Source organism: Zosterops lateralis, assembly GCF_965231275.1.
Source record: "Zosterops lateralis genome assembly, chromosome: 5".
In the NCBI taxonomy this organism is placed as follows: Eukaryota; Metazoa; Chordata; class Aves; order Passeriformes; family Zosteropidae; genus Zosterops; species Zosterops lateralis.
Genome location: NC_139766.1, coordinates 57,106,122 through 57,130,633, shown reverse-complemented (window position 1 = coordinate 57,130,633; position 24,512 = coordinate 57,106,122). Strand labels below are relative to the sequence as shown.

The following is a 24,512-nucleotide window of genomic DNA, read 5'->3' as shown; positions in this document are numbered from 1 at the left end:
CCCTGAATTTTTATATTTTATTTCTAAACTTTAAAACTATACACTATCATTTTAGTAGTTATGTAGGCACATGCCAGATAGATCTACATAAAGCCATGTGTAAGATTCTCTGAGCCAATATGGGAAACATAAAACTGATGATATTTTCCAAAAAGAAATGAGAAGGTCTTTCTAAATGGTAGCTGTGAGACTTACAGACATGTCTTGTTATGGGTAAGGGGGAGCTTGGTTTGGGATGAAAGATAGTGGGTCTTTGAGTGCTTCCTACGTACACCTTTGTAATAGGTTTGGTTTTATAGGTGCAGAACAATTAGTATAAGCCAATTAGTAATTTCTGGGATGAATACAACTCCAGCTAGCGGGTAATTAGTTTATATTAATTATTCCTGTAGCAACTGTAGCACGTGGTGTAGAGATCTTGGCCCCACAATGGAATATTGAATAGAGTCAAGGCAGTGTTGGTCCTCCTGCCTTTTAGGTCAACTATATGGTTGTTTATCCTTACAACATTTTGCGTTTTCTTCAGTAGCACTCCTGCTAGGAGTGGGGAGGGAAAAATGAAGGGTGTATCTTAGGAGGCTGAGATCCAAGAGATGTCAGAATGAAAGTATTTGTCCAATCTGCAGTTATCATTGTGTTGTCTTGTGGCTCATGTTTTGGGACTCCTCATTACTGACATTACATTTTCATTTCACTTTCTTTTTGACATTTCTCTGATGACACCGGGCTGTCTTGCTTGGGGATTTTATTAGTTTGTGTTTTGTTTGTTTGTTTTGGGCAAGAGGGATAATGTGTGTTGTGGTGTATATGTGTTGTCTTAACTTCTCTTTCCACAGTTGGCTCTTCCTCCACAGTAAACGGAGTAACTAATTCCTCTCAGATGGTATTATTATTATTAGCACCTGTTTTTTCAGCAAACTTTTGACCATTGCATATGTGAATATGTAGTCTAAAGTCTAAAAGACTCTCTTAAGCTAAGTAAATCTCACAAATGTGTAAATAAAATAGTTAATATTAGTAACTAAAGTAGCAGTACATGGTGAATGACTTTTTTGCGTATTATGTTTATTTTTATGTATTATGTATTATTTTTATGTATTATGTTTATTTTACTGTAAATACAGTCTTTGCTCCCAAGGGACAAGACAAGCTTCTACCCATCCAGAAAACCTTAAGAGCAGCCAGCCATAGGTAACAACAACGGAGGTTGTTGCCTCTTTCTACAGAGAGAGAGGCATTGAGAGCAAACCCACTAATGCTCTGTTGTTGTCACAGGGTATTTGTTTAAGAAAGTGGTTTGAAATTAATCTTTTGCTCTGAAAACAAGCAGATATCTCTGCTTAGATGTTGTTAAACCTCTGGTTTTTTTTCCTTTTGCACTGCTGAATTTGTTCTCCATTGTCATGCTTGGATCACTACAGGAATTTCCACTTTTGGTGCCTCTCAAACTATGATATGTGTTTTTTATTCTAATGCTCTTTTTACTTAGCCCACCAGTTACTGTGAGTACTGTTGCAGCTTGTCAGCTCCCCTCTCTTTCCCTCATTTGTCAAATGTTTTCTGGCTCATTTTCTTTCATGCATTTGTTAAATCTCCCCTAACTGTTGTTACTTCTCTGCTCTGCCCATTGAAATGTTTAGGCTGCTCTTGATTTTTGACTCCAATTTATCACACTAGCAGCAGTAGTATGTAGTATTCCCTCAGGTTTCTGACTAGTTAATTGTTTATTGGACAGCATTGATTTTGAGATGGTAAATAAGCTTTGTAAGGGCAGGGCACCCAAGCTCAAGACTAGTGGTCTTAAGTACTTCTAGAATATAAAAAGCACATAATAGTCCTGTAAAATATTGTTCAGTTTGCCCACAGTCTCAGAGCCTGTCAGACCTTGAATATTAGAAGTTTAAATCAGATATTGCCTCTGTCCCGATTTCTGTACAAATAAAAATCAGTAGCTTAAGTCTATGACCTTTAAACGCCTTACAATAAAGGTAGCTTGAGAGATTTGAGTTGAAAGGTATTTGCTGTCAATGACATCAGTAAATAATTGGTTCCTTGGTGCTGCTTCTGATTATAATGTGCAGCCTGAGTACTGACTTGGAGTTGTGAGACTAAAATCAAGTACAAGTAACTCAAACTGACATAACAGGGAAGATGCTACTCGCTTTTTCACTTAAAAATAAAACATAAGAATCTACCACAGTCGCTAGTGGTTATTGTGGATAATACTGTGTGTATTTTAACTATGGTTAGGAAGATGTTTTTATAGGCACTTTTCCCATTGCTTTATAAATATAAGCAAAGGTTTCATACTAAACATGACGATATTTTTGCGGCCAGGAAAAAAAAAACAAAACATAAAAGTAATTGTGGAGTCATCTGGTAATGATCAGATCTTCAGTGAAAGCTGTGTCTAAAGTTGTGTGGTGATTCCTTCAGCATCCACTGAAGTGCTTGTGAACACAGGTTGCTATCAGCTGGGCTGCTGCAGCAATTCCTGTTCCATGTCCTGCATGGTTTTGCTGTGAGCATTTTGGTCCCTCCCCAGGCCTCAAGCAAAGAGTTTGTATCTGAGCAGAGGAAATGCAGTTTTTAGGACGATGCAGAGTTTTCTGCTTGTGAAGCTGAGTTACAATTCACTTGTGAATTCACCTGACCAAAATTGTTTGCTCTCACAAAAACACTCTTCATATAGGTTTGGAGTTCTGAGAAATAGTATACAACTTACAATATTTGTAGTGATTTTGTCACACAGTTTTAGCTATCATTTTCCTCATAAATACTAATGCATTAAAAAAAAATCACAGATCTATAAAAACAATTAAGTAAATATAAGGAGGGAGCAATGTTTTTCCCCACTTGAAAAATGGAAGGCAAAACAACATTATAAACTCATTATGAACTTAGATAAAGTTTCTTCAGAGGAAACAGTATTCCTGAATAAAAAGAAATTTTGGTGTCTCTGCTGGATAATGGTGACATTTTTGTAAGTCATAGCAGCGAGGTAAATCAGATAATCTCTTTTGGCAGTGCTTCTTCATTTTGCTCTCAAGAGTTACAAGATTAAATCTCTTTGAAGTGATTTGTGACATGTTGCTGCCCTCTTCACCTAAATTTGTGGGATACTTTGTCCAAGTAAATTAAAAGTAAGCTTTGCCTAGAAGTTAGGAGAAATTGATGCTGAAATATGATGTCACTAGGCATGTTAATATATGCAGACATTGTGAAACCTGAATTTCAGTAGTTATTCCTTTGAGGTGGGATGAACAGGAGAGAAGCTGCTCATACAACTATATTCACAGAAGTATACGTAAGGATCATATATTTTTTAACATCTACATTTTGAATTTGTTCCACAAATTGGGGGGGAAAAAGTTTAATTATTGCAAAGGGTTAAAGAGGTATTTCTGATGAAAGTATTTTTTTTCCCAGTTGAAATACAGTAATGTACATGCTAGTCCAGACACCATGATTACACATTTCTTGTATTTCTAGTCATCTTCTGTCTGTGGTGTTATGCTTTGTTTTGGCTGTGCAGCCAAGTGCAGGTCCTCAGGAGATTTTGTTATTTGTGATGGAATTCTTTGCAGATTTCCTGTCCAGTCCCAACTGGCATACTCTGGCTCAAAGCTTCAATTAAATAGTGGCAAATTGACAGATTTGATAAGGAAGTCTTGAATTACACTGCTCTCACTTCAGCCAATACAGCTTATCCAGATTTCTCAACATGCAGAAGCCAATCTTCTTGTCTTCTCTAGGACTGCTGGGCTGTGTTTAACCCTACTTGTCCCAGCTGACTGATAGTCCATGTCTTCCCTTCATGTGTACATTTCTTTCCAGTCACACTGAGAGCAAACAGAGGTTATTGCACATAAAGGTTTTGCCTCAACATGCAGTTGGGTTGTGGCTGAAATTCACAGTGTGATAAGGAAAGAGGTTTTCAGTCCATCAATTGCTTACTCAGTTTCTTTGTGTAGTTCTGCATTTTGGCATTAAAAAAAACTCTCCAACATACAACAGCCTCAAATGGTCCACTTAAAGCTTAGTATTTACTGATCCAAAAATTTTCTATAAAAATTCATATCCAAGACTTAAAAAAGCTGTGTAGTTTTACTGGCTTCAAACTGTGTAATTTACTAAATGAAGCTTCTGCTGCTTCTTACTTTTACTCCAGGCAGGACTGTGCCTAAGGAGTAGAGGAACTTAGCCATAAATCCTGTGGTACAAAAGAAGGCCAGTTATTGTTGGGTTTTGTAGAGAAAGGGATAAAGGAGCATTTCAGACCTCTCTTTGTTTGCTGTACAGTGTCTCCTCATAACCTGTACTTAAACAATTGTAAACCTATGACCTTCATGCTTTCGTAGTGTTGGGCACTGAGTCTTGAGGAACAGAGTTTTGTCTAGAAATACCTTAGTGACTAGGCATTTAACTAAATGTGTGTATAATTTAGTAGTTGTTGCTACCTCAGGAAGAGAAGTAAAATATTTAAAATACCAACCAGAACAAAGCAATAGCAATCACTTGAAGTGAATGAGTACTACCTTAAAACCAAAGTATACCAATTATGGGCAAACACCATACAATATCCATTCAATTACTATATTTTTTCACTTATTTTAATAATATTGTTTTCCTATATGGTGATGTTCTGACTGAATGTTCTAAGATCACTTTTCACCACATTCTAATATAGGAAAAGACTTGTGTTTAAGATGAGGCTTGTTTGCCAACATTTAAGAAAGTATTATTAGACCTTAAGTTGTATTTTCTTTGAAACAAGTTTGCTTATCTGTTTTCAGTGAGATACAGTATGTAAATTGTTCAGTAAAAAATACTCTGTGCCAAACTCAAGACTGAGTCCATGTTCATTAGACAATATTGTGAGTTTTTTAAAATCCAGTTATTAACTTTGATCTGCCTTTAACTCTGTAAGGTGTTTGTTTGTTTTAATACTGAAAGTATTCTGATTCTCCTCCCAGTATGGGAATAGAGGAACCCTATCTCCTCTGCCCCAAGTTGCTGGCACAGTGCTTTTCTTTGATGTCCCTGGGTTAATGCAAAGTCCCTCTGCTGCTTTGTAGCTCCTGATGTAGACACTGTCAAAGGCAAGTAAATGTCTCTAATTTTGGAAGACACAACACTGTGCTGTAAGACTCTAAACAAAACAGTTAAAGGTAACGCACATTGTTGAATTTAAGTGTTTGCATAAGAACTTGCTATTCTGACCTGAGACAGAGGCATTGTTTGGGGATTTTTTTTTTCCCTCCTTGCTCAGAGAGCACAAAACCTGAGCATGCCAAGCATGTAACAAGATTCAGAAAGGTATCTCGTATTAGATCAGTTATGGAGAGATAATCAACTGCAGTTATTAGTGCAGTGCATGCCTCAGTGGTTTAATATGCCTCATTAACCTGAACAGTGAGCAGTGGTTCCAAGCACAGAGTATGACAAGATCTTTTGCAGTTAGTGTGCTTATATAGTTTTCCTTTAAGGAGGCCTTTAACCAAATAGCAGTTTCTCAAAGAAACAGTCCTTGGGTATGGTAAGCAATGTAGCTTGTAAACAAGAGACAGGAACAAGATTCACTGCTAGACTTGGAAGTGTTTTCTTCCCTCCTTTCTGCCACTCCCAATTCTCCTTTATTTTCTTTTCTCTTTGAGTGCTAGGAGGAGATAGTGATGAATTGTTCCACAGCTCTTAGATATTGCTAGAAATCATTAATGAGATTGGAAGCATTTATGATTATATGGGAAGTATATATGTGTGGAGCTAAGAGAAATAATCAGTTGGCTTTTAGAATGGGTATTTACTTTAGAGATTGGTATTGTTTCTAAACAGTTTCAATTTGCAGTGCAGAAAGTTTTATATACATATAATGTATCTATTAGGAGATAACATAAGAACACATTTAAAACCATTTTAAATGTTGCTATCTTAGAATTACAGTATCCATAGCTTTACATATGCCAATGTGTAGGTAACAGTCAGAGGAAAGCTGCAGTAGAGCTGAAAATTTACTGCAAAAGCTTTTGAGTGCTGTCATTCTGTCAGGGAGGTGACGTGGTCTATTTTTTGCTCCCATGGCTTGTGGGTAGTATAGCCCCATTGATTTTTCCTAGAAGGGAAATTCAGTGAACCACTCTTAGCCCATCAGAGTGATTCATCTTCAGCTCACCAAGGGGAGATGCCTTTACACAGAATTCCAGAATATGCTTAGATGGAAGGTACCCACAAGGATAATTGAGTCCAACTCCTGGCCTTGCACAGAGTCACACCATGTGCCTGAGAATGTTGTTCAAAAGCTTATTGAACTCTGTCAGGTTTGGTGATGTGACCACTGCACTGGGAAGTTTGTTCCAGTGCCCAACCACCCTTTGGGTGAAAAATCTTTTCTGGAAATCCAACCTAAACCTCCCCTGACACAACTTCATGCCATTTCCTTGGGTTCTGTCACTGATGACCACAGAGAAGAGATCAGTGCCTGCCCCTCCACAGCTCCTCCACTTCCCCTCTCGAGGAAGCTGTAGACCACAATGAGTCTCTCCTCAGTCTTCTCTTCTCAGGCTGAACAGACCAAGAGGCCTAAGCTGCTTCTCATAAGTCTTCATTTCAGACCCTTCCTTTGGACCCTCTCTAATGGTCTCATGTCTTTTTTACATTGTGGCACAAACCTGCCCCCAGCACTGGAGGTGAGGCCGCCCCAGTGCAGAGCAGAGGGGACAATCCCCTCCCTTGCCTGGCTGGCCATGCTGGGCCTGATGCCCCCAGGACAGGGTTGGCCCTCCTGGCTGCCAGGGCACTGCTGGCTCACATTCAGCTTTCCATGGACCAGGACCCCCAGGGCCCTTTGCCCAGCGCTGCTCTCCAGCCTCTCATTCCCAGTCTGTCCATACAGCCAGGGCTGCCCCATCCCAGGTGCAGAATCTGGCCCTTCACTTGTTAAACTTCCTCCAGTTGGTGATTGCCCAGCTCTGCTTTGTTGGGGTCTCTCTGCAGAGCCTCCTTTACCTTCATTTGCTTTTTGTAGTTTTGCCATAGGTCCTCATCTTGCTTTTTGCTGGTTTTACTCTGACACTCCTCTCTGCTGATGGAACCATTGTTAGACGAGGCATTGCCAAGTCAGGCTGTTGCTGGGCACAGAGGGTGTTTAATGCTGTACCTAAAATTCCATCTCCTTGACCCTCCTTGTCAGAAAGCACTGTATTTGTAAAAATGCCCTGTGTCTTTCTAAGCAATCTATTGAAAGCAACTGTTTTAGTCTCTGTGGATCATTAGATGCTGAAAGAACATTTTCCACATGCACAACCACACAAACCCATTTAAACTCAAAAACTGTTGAAATATTTAGGGTGTTTAGCTTCATATGGATTTCTAAACACATATTTTTTGGCAAAGGTTTAGTAATAGTTAATGTTGGTTATTTACATGTGCTCTAGTAAAATTTAGAATATTTTATATTCTATTTCCAACTATATATTTTTATAATAAATTTATTCTTCACCAAGGGTGAGTGAATATTATGTTCCTTGTGTCAAACCCTTGCTTCCTGAGCCATCGAAATCAAGTGAGATAAGTGATTTCTAAGAACCTTGTTCTGCTAACTGAACAGAGGGTTCAATTCTGAAAGACTTAAAAATGTAGTTTCCCTCTTCTGGCCTGAAGAAATAGATAAGGCCAATCACAAATGCCAGCTTATTTGGCTGCACTCAGTGATAGTTGAGTGTTGACATTTTATTTCCAAGAGGCACCTTGGAAATAAAAGGTAGGTTTTATTTTGGTAGGCTCCCCTGTAAGTAAGCAAATACAACTGCCATTACTTGGTGTTTGCCAAATTGTCAGCCCAGTGGTGACATTGGTCATTCTGAGTCACACTGACACTGCATAGATGAAACAATTATGAAGACAGGGACTAGGATGTTATAATTTGTCTGCAATTTCTTTACTAATTCTTTCTATAAATTTGAATTTAAAGAAAAAGTCCCATCCATTACTGTGTCTTTAGCTTATACTTCTGAATTGGTCTAGGAATTGCAAGGTAAATCTTCACCATGTTTACGTGTATTGATGTTGTATTTGGAATCACTTTCTTGCTATGAGAATGGTGTGATGATTATCTGTCAGTCACCTGAATCAGCTTAAACCTTTTGTTTTAATTTTATTCTTATACATTCTAAAGGAAAAAGCTCTAAAGATTGGATTATAGCATTGGAAACATAGCTACAAAAGAAAAGCATAAATGAGAAAATGTATTTCTATATGGTAGGGGATGAAAGGGATCTTCCTTAGGTATGCCAAAAAATTTATTTTGTCAGGGGTTCTAGCTCTGCAGCCTGATGCCTTGTGACAGATTTTTAAATTTGAAATCTATTTTAATTTATTTAATCTATTTTTATATTGTTTAAAGATAGACTCTTCATTTGTTTTGATCTTCTATTTGTTTTTTGGGTTTTTTTAAAAATTCTTCTCCAATTTTCTTAGGGAAGCCTACTTCAATCAAGTAGAAATGTCTTGTTGCATGAAGCTGAAATAATCCAGATTTCCCCTCCCTTCAGCAATGCTAGATTTATGTTCATAGCTCCATGGTATAACATAGATACAAATGCCTTTCTTGAAGTCAAAACATTTTTAAGAGTGTCAGAAATTTTAGGAAGCATTCATTTAATGGGATTTTGTTAAACATCCTTTAAAATTTTCATGAGGTAAATAATGATAATACACATCACATGTTTACTTCTTTTTTTCTAACCACTTTCTTCCAGGATATTTTCAACTGATTCTTCCAATCACACATTTATTGATTAAATTAAGGATTTGTGCTTAATGCAAAAAACCCACCCTGTTTATCCAAAATGCAAACGAATTCCAGTTTGAAACATCTCTGCAAATCCTCACAAATTTGCATTACCTCTGCATTTCGCTCGTAGTGTCTTTTACAGGGAATTCACTTTTCCAGAGAGACAACGGTGGGTCCTAGAAAACAAGAGCGGCCACAGATAAGACTTAGCACAGCCCACAAATAGAATGGGAGAAGTCTCTAAATAACAGCATTTCGCTAAGAAAAAAACAAACCCAACCAACTAAACCACAACAAGACCAATAAAAGGAGCAGCATTATAAAACATTTTTAAATGAGGCAGAAGTTCCCTTCTACCTTCTTTACTCTCTGTTGCAAAGGGGTGATGTTACTGAAGTATTGCTTTATATTAACCATCTTCAGTAATAGTTCTTAACATTCTCTAGATACCTTGTAACTCATAGATGAAGACTGAATGCTTTTAATATCTCTGTTTTATTCTTAATAGTGTTTGATACACAGGACAAGCCATTACATAATTATACTTTTCAGTGTGAAAAGGGTCATCACAATTTGTTATTTGGTGAAAAATGTAGCACTTTCCCCTGCAACTCACAGTCTTTCACTGAATTTTTCCTTATTATAGATTCCTTATTCTTGGTTTTGTCTTCAATTGACCTTTACCCAGCTGTTCTCCCTAAGCTCTACCTTCTTAATACTCTTCCAGACTACTTCTTCTCCTGAATAAACTTTATTATTGTTTATGCACTTTGGTGATGTGACCTTCTGGACATCTCCTATTCTTTAACTTTATTCCATCATATAAATCACCTTTTAGAAAAGAAATTATGTTCTTATTGCAGGAAATGACTTAGATATGTACCAAAACCAGTTGCTGGAACTTCAGCAAAGACTATTGTATGTTCAAAAGGAAAATAAAAAAAGATCACATGAACTGAGCAGTGCCTTAGATGAAATTAAACATATAGTTGCAAGAAGAATGAACACGACAAAAAATCACACAGGTTTGTAGGGGTTTTCTCTGGGTTTTGTTTTGTTGTTTTTTGGGGTTTTTTTTGGGGCGCCAACATGTGAAGTTTAGTGATCTGGCTTCTTCCCATTGTTTAATTGAACTTTTTAGTTACCTTGCCTTCTAGACTTGTACATCTCTATTTATCTGCACACTGTAGTTACATGCAATAGATTGACAGTTTCATTTTGTCACCTCAAATAAATTATGTAGTTGTGCAGGGTCTATCTTCCTCCTTGTTGAGACTGACAGAGCTTCTTCCCTGGGGAGAGAAGGGAAACTAGAAGAGGCATCTCTGTGCTGGAGGCATTTCGCACTGTACCCCAACTTCAGAAAGAGACTGGGTGTGACTGAAAACTACCATTTAACAGTCCTTATTTTCATTTAGTACAGCAGGCTGATAATCAGACTAAAATAGGGAATTAACCAGGACTGTTACAGGGGAAGAAAGAACAAGGTGCATTTCTTCTTTGTATAGTTAGAGTTGTTTCTTCTTCTGTTCTCCCCTGCCAGTTTTTATCTGTTTATCTGATATTAATTCCCTGGGTCTGTTCAGATGTGTATAAACAAAGGGCTGAGCACTGGCAGGGTGGTGGCCTTAGGAGCTTTAGAATAGAGTAATTTTGTCAGCTCCCAGTAGCCCCCCACACTGTGGGCAAAGAGTTACTGCCTAATGCACTGAACAGCAGTAAAGGAGAGTGCAAATTCCCCTTCCCCCTGCTTTTGATTCTTACTGGAGCCAGGTAAATTTCAGAAAGTATTAAATCTGTCAGTTCACAGGATTTAAGGCAGAAATTTCTTCAAGTCGCTGAATAATTTTCCTTTGATTTTTACTTACCCTTCTGCTTCCCATTCCAGAGGTGTTTTATTATACGACCAAAATTGAAAGGTTTATTGTAGTCAATGGAACTAAACTCCCTTACCCAATACTTGATAGGTGCTACTTCCAAATAAAGAAGGAAAGTCCTTGAAAAGTTGTTTTCTTTCCTTGAAAAGGTGGTTTCTATGCAGCAAAATTCCAGTATATTTAATGGCTTAACAGTATGGAAGAACTTGTGGGTCTCTGTCTCATACACAAATTTCTGGGCAGATATATATGGTTGTTTGGAAGGTTTTTTAACTGTTTTCTGTAAGGTAGGAAATCTTCTTTTAGTCCTAATTTTCAGTGAGAGTATCTTTTGGAAGTTGAAAAACTTAAGATATTGACCAATCAGTAAGCTTCTGCCTTTCTTAAACTAAGCTGAGTGAATAAAGCTGATGATGGTTTTTGTGATACTTGTATGTAACTTTGAAGGGTGGTAAATTTTGGGAGTTATCTTAGATGCATTTTTTGGGAAAAGTAACTTTCCATCCCAATCAATAGAAGTTCTGTTGCTTTCATCTTTATTTTAAAGTAGTAAAGAAAAATAAAATCCCTACATTTCTCTTTGCTACTATACCCTTTTGTTTCTTGAATAGTTTTTAAAGGCCTGTATGTGGTTATTCTTTTTACCATGGACTTTTTATAAACTGAGAACTTTTGCTTGAGCTGTGAAAGCCACCACGTGTTACTTTTTGGGGAAAGCATTTAAGTTTATTAAGTAGTTAAGAAGATTATTATTCAGAATTTGTGTTTCTTTTATTTAAAAATTGTTTGCCAACCATGAAAAAAAAAAAACCCCAAGCAAATAGTTTTTTACTGCTGCCTTTAAAATAACTATTTACTGTGTTTTAAGATGACTCAATCCTGCAAGTGTGCAGACAGAGGGAAATACAGATGGTATTCCCAGAATATTCAAACTTGGAGTTCTGCACCACCACCTGAGTGGGAAGGAGTTGTACTGGGAAATTCTCAATTTGATATAGTGTAATATATATGACATACAATCACTTCTGAGGAATAGTTCTAATTGGATAACCTTGTGTGTGGTAATCTACCAGCATTCAGCTGAGCAGAACAGGTGAAGAAATAGGCTCCTCTGCTTGCTCTTTATTTGATGTGCATCTCTGTGTTTGTTGTGTCTTTAAGGCGATACGAAGTGGAAGGAGTTAAATTTCTCCAGAAAGCTCCCCATACATCTTACAAATATCTACTACTACCTCCCTCACCTTCGAGAATATGAAGATGCAATTTCCCCAAATGTTATTTTTGGGCAACAGAGAACTGGAGGTAGGAAATAAAGTTTGACTTCTATTTTCTATGTGTTTGTATTTTTTATTAATTTCTAGCAATGAAGCATACTCAAAAGTTTGGAATGGATTTTCTCCCTTAACTTTCTAATGTTGCTAAGCTGAATGAATTTGACTGGCAATAGCAAAAGTACTTTTAAAATGCCCACCTTTATTTCAAGTCTTCATCTCAAACTATTCTGAAAACCTTTTGAAATATCAATTAAAAATAATCTTAATTGGAAAAGATTTTTTTTTTTTTGTTTTAGTCATATATTCATATAGCTAAGATGCAGTAGCTGACATTTTTTCCCCACAAAATTAGTGTGGATGAGGAAGCCACGGCGAATTTATAATGCATTCAGTTTGCCAATGTGAGAAGCAAAAGGAAAGGTGATGTGATCATTTAAAGGATATTAATATATCTTCAATGTAGCTTTTTCATCCACATGAGAAATCAGCAGACACCTGTAGAAATCACAATAAATTCCAGTGAACTATAATACAAATTTTAAATGCATTGTCCTAACCATCATGGGACAGGTAAAAGGAACATGCAAAAATAATAACCAAAGAAGTAGCCAGTCGTCCATTTTGCTCAGTTTTGTGTTTTGTTGAAAGTTTTACTTTTCTCTAGGGTGATTTTATATGAAGAAACATTGGTAGTGTGTGTGATTTAACTAAAAACCCCAAAGCCTGGGCCATGCTCATGACAATGGATAACTTTCTACAGACTCCTTGTTAGTAGGTATAGTTCTACAATGTGATCTAGTGTTGTAGTTCTCACTGGAGTGCCTCTAGATCAGTGTCACTAATAAACAAATACTCTGTGTTTAAGCTTCTTTTATTTGTATGGGAAAATCACAATAGCAAGGCTGTAGTTTAAGAAGTACAGGTTGATCTTCAGTGTAGAAAATTAAACAAACCCCAGTGGTTTATCAGGATATATGCTGGGAAGGAACATTGGCATTTGGGTGTTTTTGAGCTGACACTGGCGTAGAAGTTAAAGTCAGAAACAAGTCCCTAATTGCACCTACTGTTTTATGTCAAACTGTTGCTTCCTCACCAGCCTTCTGGGACTTTGGTGAATAGAAATCATCTGCAAGGACTAAGATTCCCTAGGTTTACTGAGCCATGTTTGGCTGCTGATTTAAGTAATACCCATAGTAATGAGAAAAGAGACATCCTGCTTATGGGTTAACGATGTAATAGAGCACAGGTTTGCTACTGGTGGAGTCTTTGCCAGAGACAATTTCAGTTCCTTTATTTTTAATCACAGTAGCATCTTAGTTCTTTTATTCTTACTGATGCTATGAAAACCATTGATGCATATCAAGTAATCTGCTCAGAAGGATTTTTAAATTGGATTCCTTTCTGAAATACACAGCATTCACTTCCTGAGAACCTGCTCACCAGAGCGGTGTTGGTTTAACCCCTACTTAGATCTCCAAAGCAAGAGCAAGCACTTATTTTGCAATACTCACTTTTGATTCTCAGTACCAAACATGTGTTTGTCAGTGTCTCCCAAGTTCTCAAGTGTAGACCTGGTGTTTATAACACAGACACAGGTGTCTATAAACTAAACATAGCTGAAGGTATCTCTCCTTCCAGGTAGCAGAGCAAATGCTGTCACAGTGCTAAGGAAATAGTAACTGTCACCAAGTTTTCATGGTCACATCAAATAAAAAGTAAAATGTAATTTTAATTTCCCTTAAAATTACATGGTTTGAGACATTCTCCCTTTACAGTCTCTCTGGTGATGGGTATTCCTACTGTGAAAAGGGAAAAACAAAATTACCTGATGGATACATTGCATTCCCTACTGTACCAACTATCTGAAGAGCAAAACAAGGACTGCATAATAATCATCTTTATAGCAGAGGTAAGTTTGCATGGAAAGGTGCAGAATGCTGATAAACAATATAGAGATTTATGTCTAAATGTAACAGTGCAAAATACTGTCAGGTTTGGCCTTTGGGAGGGATTTCTTCAGGGCTGGAGGAGATGGTGAGTTAGTGCCTCAGTGTTCATGTGTGGAAAAAACCCCTGTAATGCAGATGATCAAAGGAAAAAAAAGTCATATTGCATTTACCAACACAGTTGTTGGGTCAGATTTTCCAACAAAACCATATGAATCATTATTTATGTCTGAAAGTAAGGTTTTCTGCTTCCAGAATGAAATAAGTCCTCCACAGACAAGTGCCATAGAACCTGAAGAAAGTAAACTTAGTCTTACAAATGCTCACATTATGTATCTGCTAGTTTGATAACATATATCTTGCAAAGCATCTTAACATATTGGAGCCTTCTGCATGTGTTTGGGCATTTCCCATTCAAAAGAAAACTGTTCAGAGCCTTGAACATGTTTGGGAAAGTAAACATTGCTCAAGGTAAATATAATGGATAAATGCTTTCTTTTTCTCTCACTCAAAACTTGATTATATCAGAAAAAGAAAAGGTGCAGGAGGGAATTAGCTAGTAATAGCTTCTAGCAGGTAAAATGACTGCAGTTAATTCAGATTTCATATTTCTTTATCCTTCTGTAAGAGCATTAAATTCATGCATGTATTCATTAACGTCATAGTTTGCTATTTTTATTATTTAGTCATCACTTTTGCAGGTGTAGAAGTGTCAAACAGAGTATAGTTCATTTCATAAAGTTTGGCTATGACTTTCACGTTTCTGTTTGGATCACAATGATGAGTATGGAGGACCAATTTTATTGGCTGTAGTTCCTCTTCAGCATAGCTTTTAGGGGCTGAACTTACTTCACAGTTGGTATTTCCCAATGAAGAGCCCTGGCAGTGATGAGCTTTGCCTGGCTGCCACTCAGGTAAACTTCTTATCACAGGGCTTCAGAGGAATCTGTGAGTTTTTAAGGGATAACTTTTGAATAGTTTCCCAGTGTGGAGAGTCCTAATGTGACACTTTGAACAAACAGGAGCTGTGGTTGTAGTAAAAGTCCCTATCAGCCAATTTAGGATTAAACTGCCATTGTAAGAATTACTGTCCCATTTCTCCCAATCCAAAAGTTATGTTCTCACAGCTGCCATTTTTTGCAGTGAATTGGAGCAGATAACCATGCTGATCTGAGATGTGATGAGAACATTTTATTATGAGAGCAGGGCAGATGTGTTCACTCCTCATGAATCCACACCTTGCTTTTCCCACAAAGTTGTAAAAGATCAAAGTAAATGTTTACGTCATAGGTTAACCTTGAGCAACTTATTGACTGAGAGTGAGTTTTAAGTTCTGGGTATTTTTTTTCTTATCAAAGTTCTTTACTTCCTTTTTTTTTTTTTTTTTTTTTTTAACTTACTACAAATTTAATATATAATTGGTAGGCAATTATATATTCAACAATTTGTTTATTTAAACAAAAATCTGAACGCTAGGACAGTTATTTTGTTGCTTTAGAAATCACATTCATAAAACTTTGCACTCTTAATATAGTTAAGAGATATGTTTGGCACACTAAAACTGTTACTTTTATGAAACAGCAGTAATGAATGTCCTCAAAATTTCCAAACAAAGAGCCATGAGTTTGTTATATTAGGAAAAGACTAAATAAAAAAAATTAAGTATTGCTGACTTTAGAATATTTTGCTTAGGTGATTTTTCTCATCAGCCATAACCCTCTTTTGTCCTTTTTGGATGATTAACCCAAACCAGCTCTTTTTACTGATATATCATATCAGTAAAAATATATAATGTATCATTCTGATATATGGCTGTGCTTTACTGGCATAGCTGAAAAGAATTTTAGCCAGAAAATAGCCTGGCCTTCAGCAAAGGCAGTGAAAAACAAAGTGCAGAAATGGCAGCTGGAGATAGTTGGAAGCAAAAGTGAACTACATCGAAAATTTGGTTGGCTCGAAAAGCCCATACTGTTCCTTAGTAGAGTAGAAATGCTGCTGTAGCATAACACGTTTTTTTGGAAGGAAAAAAATTAAAAATGAAAAAAAATTGCATATACATATTCCCTACAAAGTCTTGTTTAATACAAAAATTGATGACTTTTAATAAAATCCTCTCTTCTTTTCTTTAGGTGGATGCAGAGTATGTTAAGAGTGTTGCAGAAAGTGTTAAAACCAGGTAAGTCCTATAGAGTGTAACACTCAACCACCAGTGTGAACATATTTGGAGCTTTTATGAAAAGAATTAGGACATTTCAACACCGAAATGGAACTGAGGCAAAGGTGCACTCTCAGTATGTGTGCCATAACACACTGTGAAATTGAGAGCAGAAATATGTATATCGATTTATTTTTCATTTTTTATTTGATAAATACATTTTAACTACCTAGTCACAGTCTCAGCTTAAATCTCTAATAAATATTTACTTGAGCGTAAGTCTTTTCCCCATGAAATTAATGATGCAATTCATGCATCTGAGGCTACATGTATGACTACACAACCCTGCAGTGTAATCTGCCATCTGTCATAGAATCAGAATTCATTAGCTTGGAAAAGACCTGTAAGACCAAGAGAGTTCAACCATTAGCCCAGCACTGCAACCACTAAACTATGTCCCCAAGTGTCACAACTCATCCATGTTTTCCCAGTCTTTGTTCCCTTTTTTAACTATTTTTCAGGAAGGCAATAGACTTGGGATAGGACATTATAATTACATTTATAATGTTAAATGCTACTACATTATGGGCAGCATGAGATGGGTAGTCTTTGCCCTGCCAAATTAACCTTGGAGATGTCAAATGGAAGCTTGGTTCCCATCACAGTTCTGCTTGCTCTTACCTTTCTTGAACAAGATCCCTGGAGGACTTGACCTTTTCTCCTCATTTGAGGGTTTCTGCACATCCTCCTTCATTCAAGGGTTTCCCAGGCTGTATTTTGTGTGTGGGTCTCCCCAGAAGGCTCCTCATACTGAAGCTGTTAGCTAAGTAATATTCATCATTTCCTGCCTTCAGTAGGAGTACTGTGGCAAGGACAAGGGGAAGAGGCACTCCTTGGCACTGCCAAGGTACAATGTCTACAGCAATTTAAGCATTCAGATAATTTTAATTACTGCTTTATGCTTTTGAAAAAATTACTGCAGAGTATTTGCTTTGTCAGGGTTACACAGTAAGATTGATATTTTTCCCCATAATGCTGGTACTATGATGTGTTTAATTTTTAGTATTATCTTTTGTTTACTAATCATAGGAAATGGGAAACTCAGTTTTGAAAGCTCTACCTGTTTTGTGTTGGGGTTTTAAAATGTTGTTTGTTTGTTTTTGTTGGGTTTTTCGTTTAATGGTTTTTTGGTTGGATTTTTTTTGGTTGGTTGTTTTGTGGGTTTTTTTGGAGGAAGGGGAAAATTTGCCTTCTAGGTTTGGCTCCCAAAGTAGGTTACACATTTCTTTCAATGTCTCTTTAAACGGAAAATTTAATTCTTGGAGCAGAGACTAGAGCCAGACTCCCCATTTTAAACTCCTGCTCCGGGACACTGTAATTTTGCTTAGAAAGTAGAATTAGAGTTGGAGCAAGGGTAAGGAAACTGGGAGCTCTCGTGCAAGGGGGAACAGTTGTGTGTTGTTCTAGATAGTGGGTTTGGCTGTGAATTACTGCTGCATTTTGGCAATCATCTCAGGATTGTTAAGTAGCATCTACAGACGTAGGAGGGGCAGGATTTCTGGGACACACTTCTCTCCAGTGTTTTCTGAGACTTGGATGAGTTTCTGAGCTGTCTGTTCTGATAGTTGTTAAAGACTCCTTCTTGATTCCAAATTTGCAGTCAGCTTCTTTGCTAGAGTTGAGAATTCCACTTCTGGAGGAGCAGACCTAACTTAGGGGAGCTGCTGTCTGTGGTTGCCCTCAAATGTCTTTTTGAGGAATGGGGTCTTACTAAGCTTTTTCCCAGCTTCCCCAGAGAAGTCCAGTCTGGAGTCCTAGAGGTTATTTCTCCTCCTGCTTCTTATTACCCAGATCTTTCCAACCTGAAGGAAACACTTGGAGATTCTGAGGACCGAGTAAGGTAAGATTGCTACAGAAAACCTAAGAACTTTTGCTAAGAGTGTAAAATGGAAAATTCAGATAAAGTCAGTGTTGTTTGAGCTCATAATGTTTCCATGCTTCAGAGCTAAAGGACCTCAATTGTACTTGTAAAACAAATTTACAAGGGGATCTTGAGAAAAGCTATGCTGCAGATCAGCTTCAGGGTGAGAGCCAAGGCATCTCCTTGGGGGTCTTGACTCTAGGCATCCAACAGGTTTTAAACCAGATGGATAATGCCAATGAGCAATAGGCTATATGATCTGGTCATAAAGGAAAAAATAGAAAAACCTTTAAGGTAACTGATAAGGGAGAGTCTCTGTGAACACACAGGAAACCTCTCTAGCTAACTACTGACAGCTACTGTGGGTTTAATTAGTGACCTAACTTCTGGTGATCATTGACTTTTTATCTACTGTTAATACATCCTTAATGTCATTCACTCACATGCCCCAAATTCACTAAGACTAAAAAAAATATATTTGTTTATTTATTGGAGGAAAGTAATTTTCTTTCAATCAACAATAACTAATTTATCAGAAGCCACTGCAACAATGCAGCAAGAGAGTTGCAGTACTGAGAATTTAGGCTGGAGGAAATCAGGTAGTATATTTATATATATGTGTGTATGTGTATTGGCTTTATAGGTAAACCTTATGTGTTCATACCATAGACCATAAACAAGTTTACATGCTTATAATTTAGTTTTGGATAGGATTAGATTTGGATCAGTTATACATTTATGTTAATTAAATACTGATAAATTACTCTGTAGTCTTTCAGTGTTGATTATCAAACATCAATGTCATCCTCTGGTAAAATGAGAGACTGTACAAAATATGTGTTTATATTTAAACCTGTAAATTAAGGTTCTTGCTGTTGTGCTGATCGTGTGTAAAACCACTTTTTAATCTTTAAATAATCCATGGGTGTTTATTTCTACTGTTCATGAAATGAGTGTAGAATGTTTTAAGTCATTTGACATGAATAACTTGTTAGACATTTTGTTTCAAGCTCCATTGACAGAGATCAAATTTTTTGTTTATTTAATGTTTACTTTTATAGGAAAATAAAATTATTTACAAATGTTTACACTGATTGTAGAGGAATGCTTTTGCACTTCGCACTGGGTTAGAATACTCAACCTTACAGTTTTATTGGAGAGACAAAAAATGCAGAGCATTAGAGGTTCTTGTATTATAGAAATAACTCTTGCAACTCCCTCAAAAAGCTTATCAGAATTTGCTGCTTATGTTTAGGTGGAGAACTAAACAGAATTTGGATTATAGCTTTTTAATGCTATATGCTCAACCTAAGGGAACATTTTATTTACAGGTATGTCCATATTATCATTAAGTAGCAGCAATATCTCTGTACTGATTATTAGCTTTGGCAATTTTAATTTGCTTCAAAGGCCTCAATAAAACCAGCACTCTGTTGTCATTTTCTGTGTATTTTGCCTGGGCTCTTTACAAGCATCCATGTATTTCTGTATTTATACACATCTTGCAGCCAGGTTCTATTTGATTAAAACCATCTCTGCCTTCCTGTCATTTGTGAGGTTGAAGAGCAAGGTAACTGAAGCATGAAACTCTGATTTGATTAGGTTAAGAAAGTCAGGGTTTAATATCTTTTTACTTACTGCAGTCAGGAAAAACAGTGGCAATAGGTCCAGCTTATAGCCCTGAATGAAGTGAAATGTAGAATGTGAAGTGAAATATTTCAGACAGGGAAACACCAGTAGAGTGATACTTGAGATAAGGTCAACTACAAGTTGGCACAGATCCTTAATTCTCCAGAAGATTTTGTGTTAGCCTTTAAGAAGATCCCCATGCATTTAAGCTTAGCTTTAACCATCATTCTAGATTTGTGCTAATTTGCACTCCATACAGATCTTAATCACCACCAGAGACTCCAAAATTTCTAAGAGCTGGTCAATCATGGAACAGGTCTATAAAATTTCACATAGCTTAATAATGTCAACAGTTTTTTAAAAAAACTCAGAAGAGCATTTTGCCTCAGAGTCTGTATTCCAGAAGGACATCACCAGATTCCTGGAAGCAGAAGGCTGCAGGATCTGGCATCTCCCGCAGCTTTTCTCAGGATTCAACACAAACACATTTGAGCTGGGATACATAAGAGTTCCCATGCTCTGTTCTCAAATGTGGCATAGGTGCTCAGGATGTAGGTGAACCAAAAAAATGCTGTATTTTGAACAATTATGGTTTAATGGAAAATGGAGTATTTTCCTGTGGCTTTTGTAGATTTTTAAGAACATTATAAACTCCAAGTTTACTGAGTGCACTACAGCATTAAGGTGTAGGAAACCTGGTGAAGTGAAATGCTAAGATGCTGCCAGACATTTGATGTCCCTTCCTGTTACCAAGCTCTCCAAGCATTCATATTTGCACCACAATGACTTACTTATGTTTTTGTATTTCTAAAGGAATTTAAGAGCATGTGTTTTCTTATCTGAGACGTTATATAACCACTGAACTGTGTTATTAAGAGCAAAGGCTGGATGGTGGTGGTCTGGTGGGGGTTATCTCTACTTTCAGAATTTTCTCAAAAAGAAACTATACATTCCTCCTACCATTCCTCATACTGTTCTACCATATCTATTCCTTCTTTGTATGTCCAGCCTGCAGCTGCTCTTGTAGCACAGATGCTGCTCTGCCCAAAAACTACTCTGTAGAGAGCAGATGTAAAGAATGAACATTTGCTACCTTAGTTATATCCTCCCTCTATTTAGAAGTCTTGTATTAAAGGAAAGCGAACAACTTAGAACTACTTTTCCTTAGCCTGGTACAAGATTTACTTCAGTAATCTTAAAGAAAACTTGAGCTAGGTTAAATTTTTAATTTAGTTTAGTCAGGAATAGTATTGATTGAGTGGCTGATACTAACTCGCGAACCTTGAAAGAAGATAAGCACACATAATTAGTCTTGATGTCTACAGAACAATTGATGTCATGAGTCAAACAAGATCTTTGCTGAATAAACAGTTGGTCCAGGATACTGCTGAACCAGGATTTAAGTAAGTAGTTTTGTGAAGTCCACTAAAGCTAACAGGCTTACACTGGGGATGAACCTTACCCACTGATTACTCACTGATCAACTTTTCTACTTAAAGCATCTTTTTTTTTTTTTTTTTTTTTTTCCTGAGAGAACTTTGAGGTCCTTGTTTCCACTTTCACTAAACCTCCTGGCATTCACCAGAGGCCATTGAAGCACTTAAAATAATGGGATTATAATATAGCCGTAAAAGCAGGCAATCCAATCCCAGCCTGATAGTGAGGATATGCATTTGTTATTTCTGTACATGTAGACTTAATTCACTGAGGAATCAAACATTTCAAATCTGAAAGAAACACAGATACAGCAGTTTTTAAGTGTTTTCTGTTAGCACTGAGATGAAGGGAAAATAAACCATTAAATAAATCTTAGTTTCTTCAGTTAAAATCTGTTATCAAGTTCTAACTCAACTTGTAGTAGTTACCTGAACTACTGCTATGATTTTTTTATCACCTCATATGGAAGCTGGGAAAACTTTGTATGTATATATATATATATATAAAAAAATATATATACACATGTAATATATATTGCCAGCAGCACTTCTCTACTGGGATTAAAACCTGAGCAGTACCTCAGTGAGTTTATTAGGGCTCTTTATATAGATTTTTTTTTCTTCCACTCACTAGACTCTAGGTTAGGCCTGCTATTTGGTAGAGCTCCTAAAAGGAGTTCCGGTTTCCACATATTTATTGTCAGTGAGACAAAATGTAAAAATACTCTAATAAAATTCAGAAAGGAAGAACCTTCCTGCCTGATGCCTAAACTTTCATTGTATTCTTCCACTTTTTTGTTACTGCTTTATTTTTACTTCTCTCAGACAACCTGCATAAGAAAAATGAATGGAAATCCATTTGTTACCTATCATGTAGGAAATTTTCATAGTCTTGCTGTAGTGGATATGTATTTTTTCATTCAAAAGCACGGATGAGTGAAGGGAAGTTAGTGATTATGTGTTTTGCTGGCCTTCCCATGGCAATGGGGCAAGTGGACTAGGCAGTTCATATCTTAAACTTCCTGACCCAGCTATGTGCAACCACTCCACAACTTTCTTTGGTAGATAACAGCATATGAGAAAACAAGTGGCTGTAAGCTGAAGGCAGAAAATAATTCAGATTAGAATTTGGGTGCAATGTAGTAAACATTCAGGATAATAACATGTTGTATAACATAGTAAAAAAAACCTGATACTGGAATCTCTAAGCAATGGGAGATGTTCTCAAAGATGTGCTTTAGTTGAACACAAATTACAGGGTTAAATAAATCATTTTAATGGTTTGTACTACATGGGATCAAACTACATTGTCTAATAATCACTATCAGCTTCAGGAAAGGCCATCTCAGACATCAAAATTACTTTCTGTTCATAACCACATTCACAGTCACTTAGCATCAGAGTCTCTGTGCTTTTAATCTTCACTGGTTTTGCATATTTTCTACGGTGTGTCTTGATAGGGTGGCCTCCCTAGGTTTTTGAGATACTCCAGTCTGCTTTTCATCCTTTTTTAGTGCCCCTCAATTTCTCTTCAAGAATTCTCTAAAACATTCTTTGATTCTTTGTTCTTCTCCCTTTACATTTTGCTCCTGGCAAATCCTCTAAGCTCATTTAATTTTATGCCAAATTTCTTGTAAATTGATCTTTGGGGTTTTTTTTCCCCTGTTCTCTTCTGCATGACTGTCAACTCAGCTCAATCCCCAGACCTCAGGATCTGTTAAGATGCATTCATCTTGATCTGTTTGTCTCTGTCCATCTATTTTTTATCTTGCCATCAGCCAAAGCTGACAGGGTCAAAACAGATCTCTTAATCTCATCTTTCTAACCTCATTCTATGTACTGCTGGCCTCACTGTTGCTAACACACTTCTTGTCAGCCAGCCCTAAACTTCCAGTGATGCCCAAATTCAGCTAAAACCTGTGGCTCTGATCTCTCAAGCTCTTGATGATGACTCTGTGCTGCATCAGTAGAGGACACAAAACCAGCAGGAAAGCATGGTTTGTTTGTTTGTTTCTCAAATGATTAATTTTCTAGCTACATAGCTTTCTGAAGCTGGTTCCAGCACAACCAGACATGCAGTAGGGCCAGTGAAGTACAGCAGTTAGAATAAATTACTGTATGATTACACTGCACCCCAGCAATATTTTCCTGAAGTCTTGGTCTCCTCTTCCTGTGTTTTCACACCCATACTGAATTCAAACCATGAATTACTTGCTCCTTAATTATTTCTGGAATACATTTATACATTTATTCCTTTGTGTCATTGCCTCCAACCTCCTTGTCTGGATTCATAATGCTCAGCTTTAGCAGCAGGAACAGCTTCTGGCTTTTCAGATGCCCAGATCTTGTCTGAAAGCCAGGCAAAAATGAAGCCAATGCCTTTCCCATTTCCTTGATGGAGATCAGTCTCCTCTTCCAAGTCCCTTTACCTGGCTCTGCTGCTGTACTCTGTGCTGGCCTTTACAACACCTTGAAAGCTCCATGCATTCCTGTCCTTCAGTGTGATTCACTGAGCACATCCCTTCATTACCAGTATTCCCTGGGACAACTTGCTTTCTACTGGCATCTCAGTAATCATCCACAGCCCTTCTCAGTCACCTTGTATGAATGACAAAGTCTGCCCAGGCTACCAGAGCTTTTAGACACCTTTCCTTTCAGACAGTTTGCTGCTGCTTATCACTGTTTATACAACCTAAGAACAAACTGTTTATTGTTGTCTTCCTTAACCTCATCTTTTTGCTTAATGTTTTCTTCTAAGTGAGACCTCTTTAAGGCAGGGAGTCCTCCTTCATCAGAAAAAGGAAAAGTACCCATGGTGTTATGGTCACTCCTGTAGATAATTACTTAATGACTGATACTAAACCAGAGTTACATGTAGAAGCTAAATAACAATCCACTATTTGAAACAGCTTCAGTACATGCGGTACAGCAGTTAAACACAACACAGTTTTCACTTGCATATGGCAATGTCAGACCCCCTCTGCAAGGAAGAAAATCACTGTTTGCCTTCTCTTTTTCTGTTGCATTTTTCCCCGCCAGCTGGAAGATGATATTATAGCCAAACCTGATTATATTGAAAGTGTAAAAAGCTTTGCTGCTCAACAGTCCCCAGACTGGATGGTTCTCGAGTTCTCACAACTTGGATTTATTGGTAAGTATTAAGACCTCAGTAGGATCAGTTGGATCTGGGGCTGTGTAGATCAAAAAGGTCTCATACATAATTACATCTCAAAGCATGGAAAGACTTGCATATCAAAACTTCACTGGTTCTTTGGGAAACCTCCCACTGAAAGTAGTTTACTTTTTATTCTCTGTAAATTGTGTTTTTAATACAGAATCTCTTCAGCATAGAATCTATAATTGAATTCCTGTAAGGAAGAAATTGTTCCACCTCAGGGAACTGTGTGCCCCTGTAAAGTGTAGCTGTCTTTTCAAGAATAGAATTTGAACAATATATTTAAACGGAAAAAAAAAATAAAAAAA

The 24,512-nt window shown here is 37.1% G+C and overlaps 1 protein-coding gene across 2 annotated transcripts in view; it reads left to right on the top strand.

Annotated features, from left to right (window-relative positions):
* MGAT4D (MGAT4 family member D) overlaps positions 1-24,512 on the top strand; it is a gene marked incomplete at its 5' end in the record, with an annotated part of 35,445 nt that overhangs the window by 859 nt on the left and 10,074 nt on the right. The window contains 7 exons of one of the 2 annotated variants that reach the window (XM_083861754.1): positions 9,655-9,816; positions 11,830-11,970; positions 13,718-13,851; positions 16,018-16,064; positions 17,830-17,943; positions 19,220-19,295; positions 24,069-24,180. In XM_083861754.1, coding sequence (XP_083717880.1) covers positions 9,655-9,816; positions 11,830-11,970; positions 13,718-13,851; positions 16,018-16,064; positions 17,830-17,943; positions 19,220-19,295; positions 24,069-24,180 — 786 coding nt within the window. The remainder of the gene's footprint in view (positions 1-9,654; positions 9,817-11,829; positions 11,971-13,717; positions 13,852-16,017; positions 16,065-17,829; positions 17,944-19,219; positions 19,296-24,068; positions 24,181-24,512) is intronic. The other variant, XM_083861755.1, reaches the window with a different exon arrangement.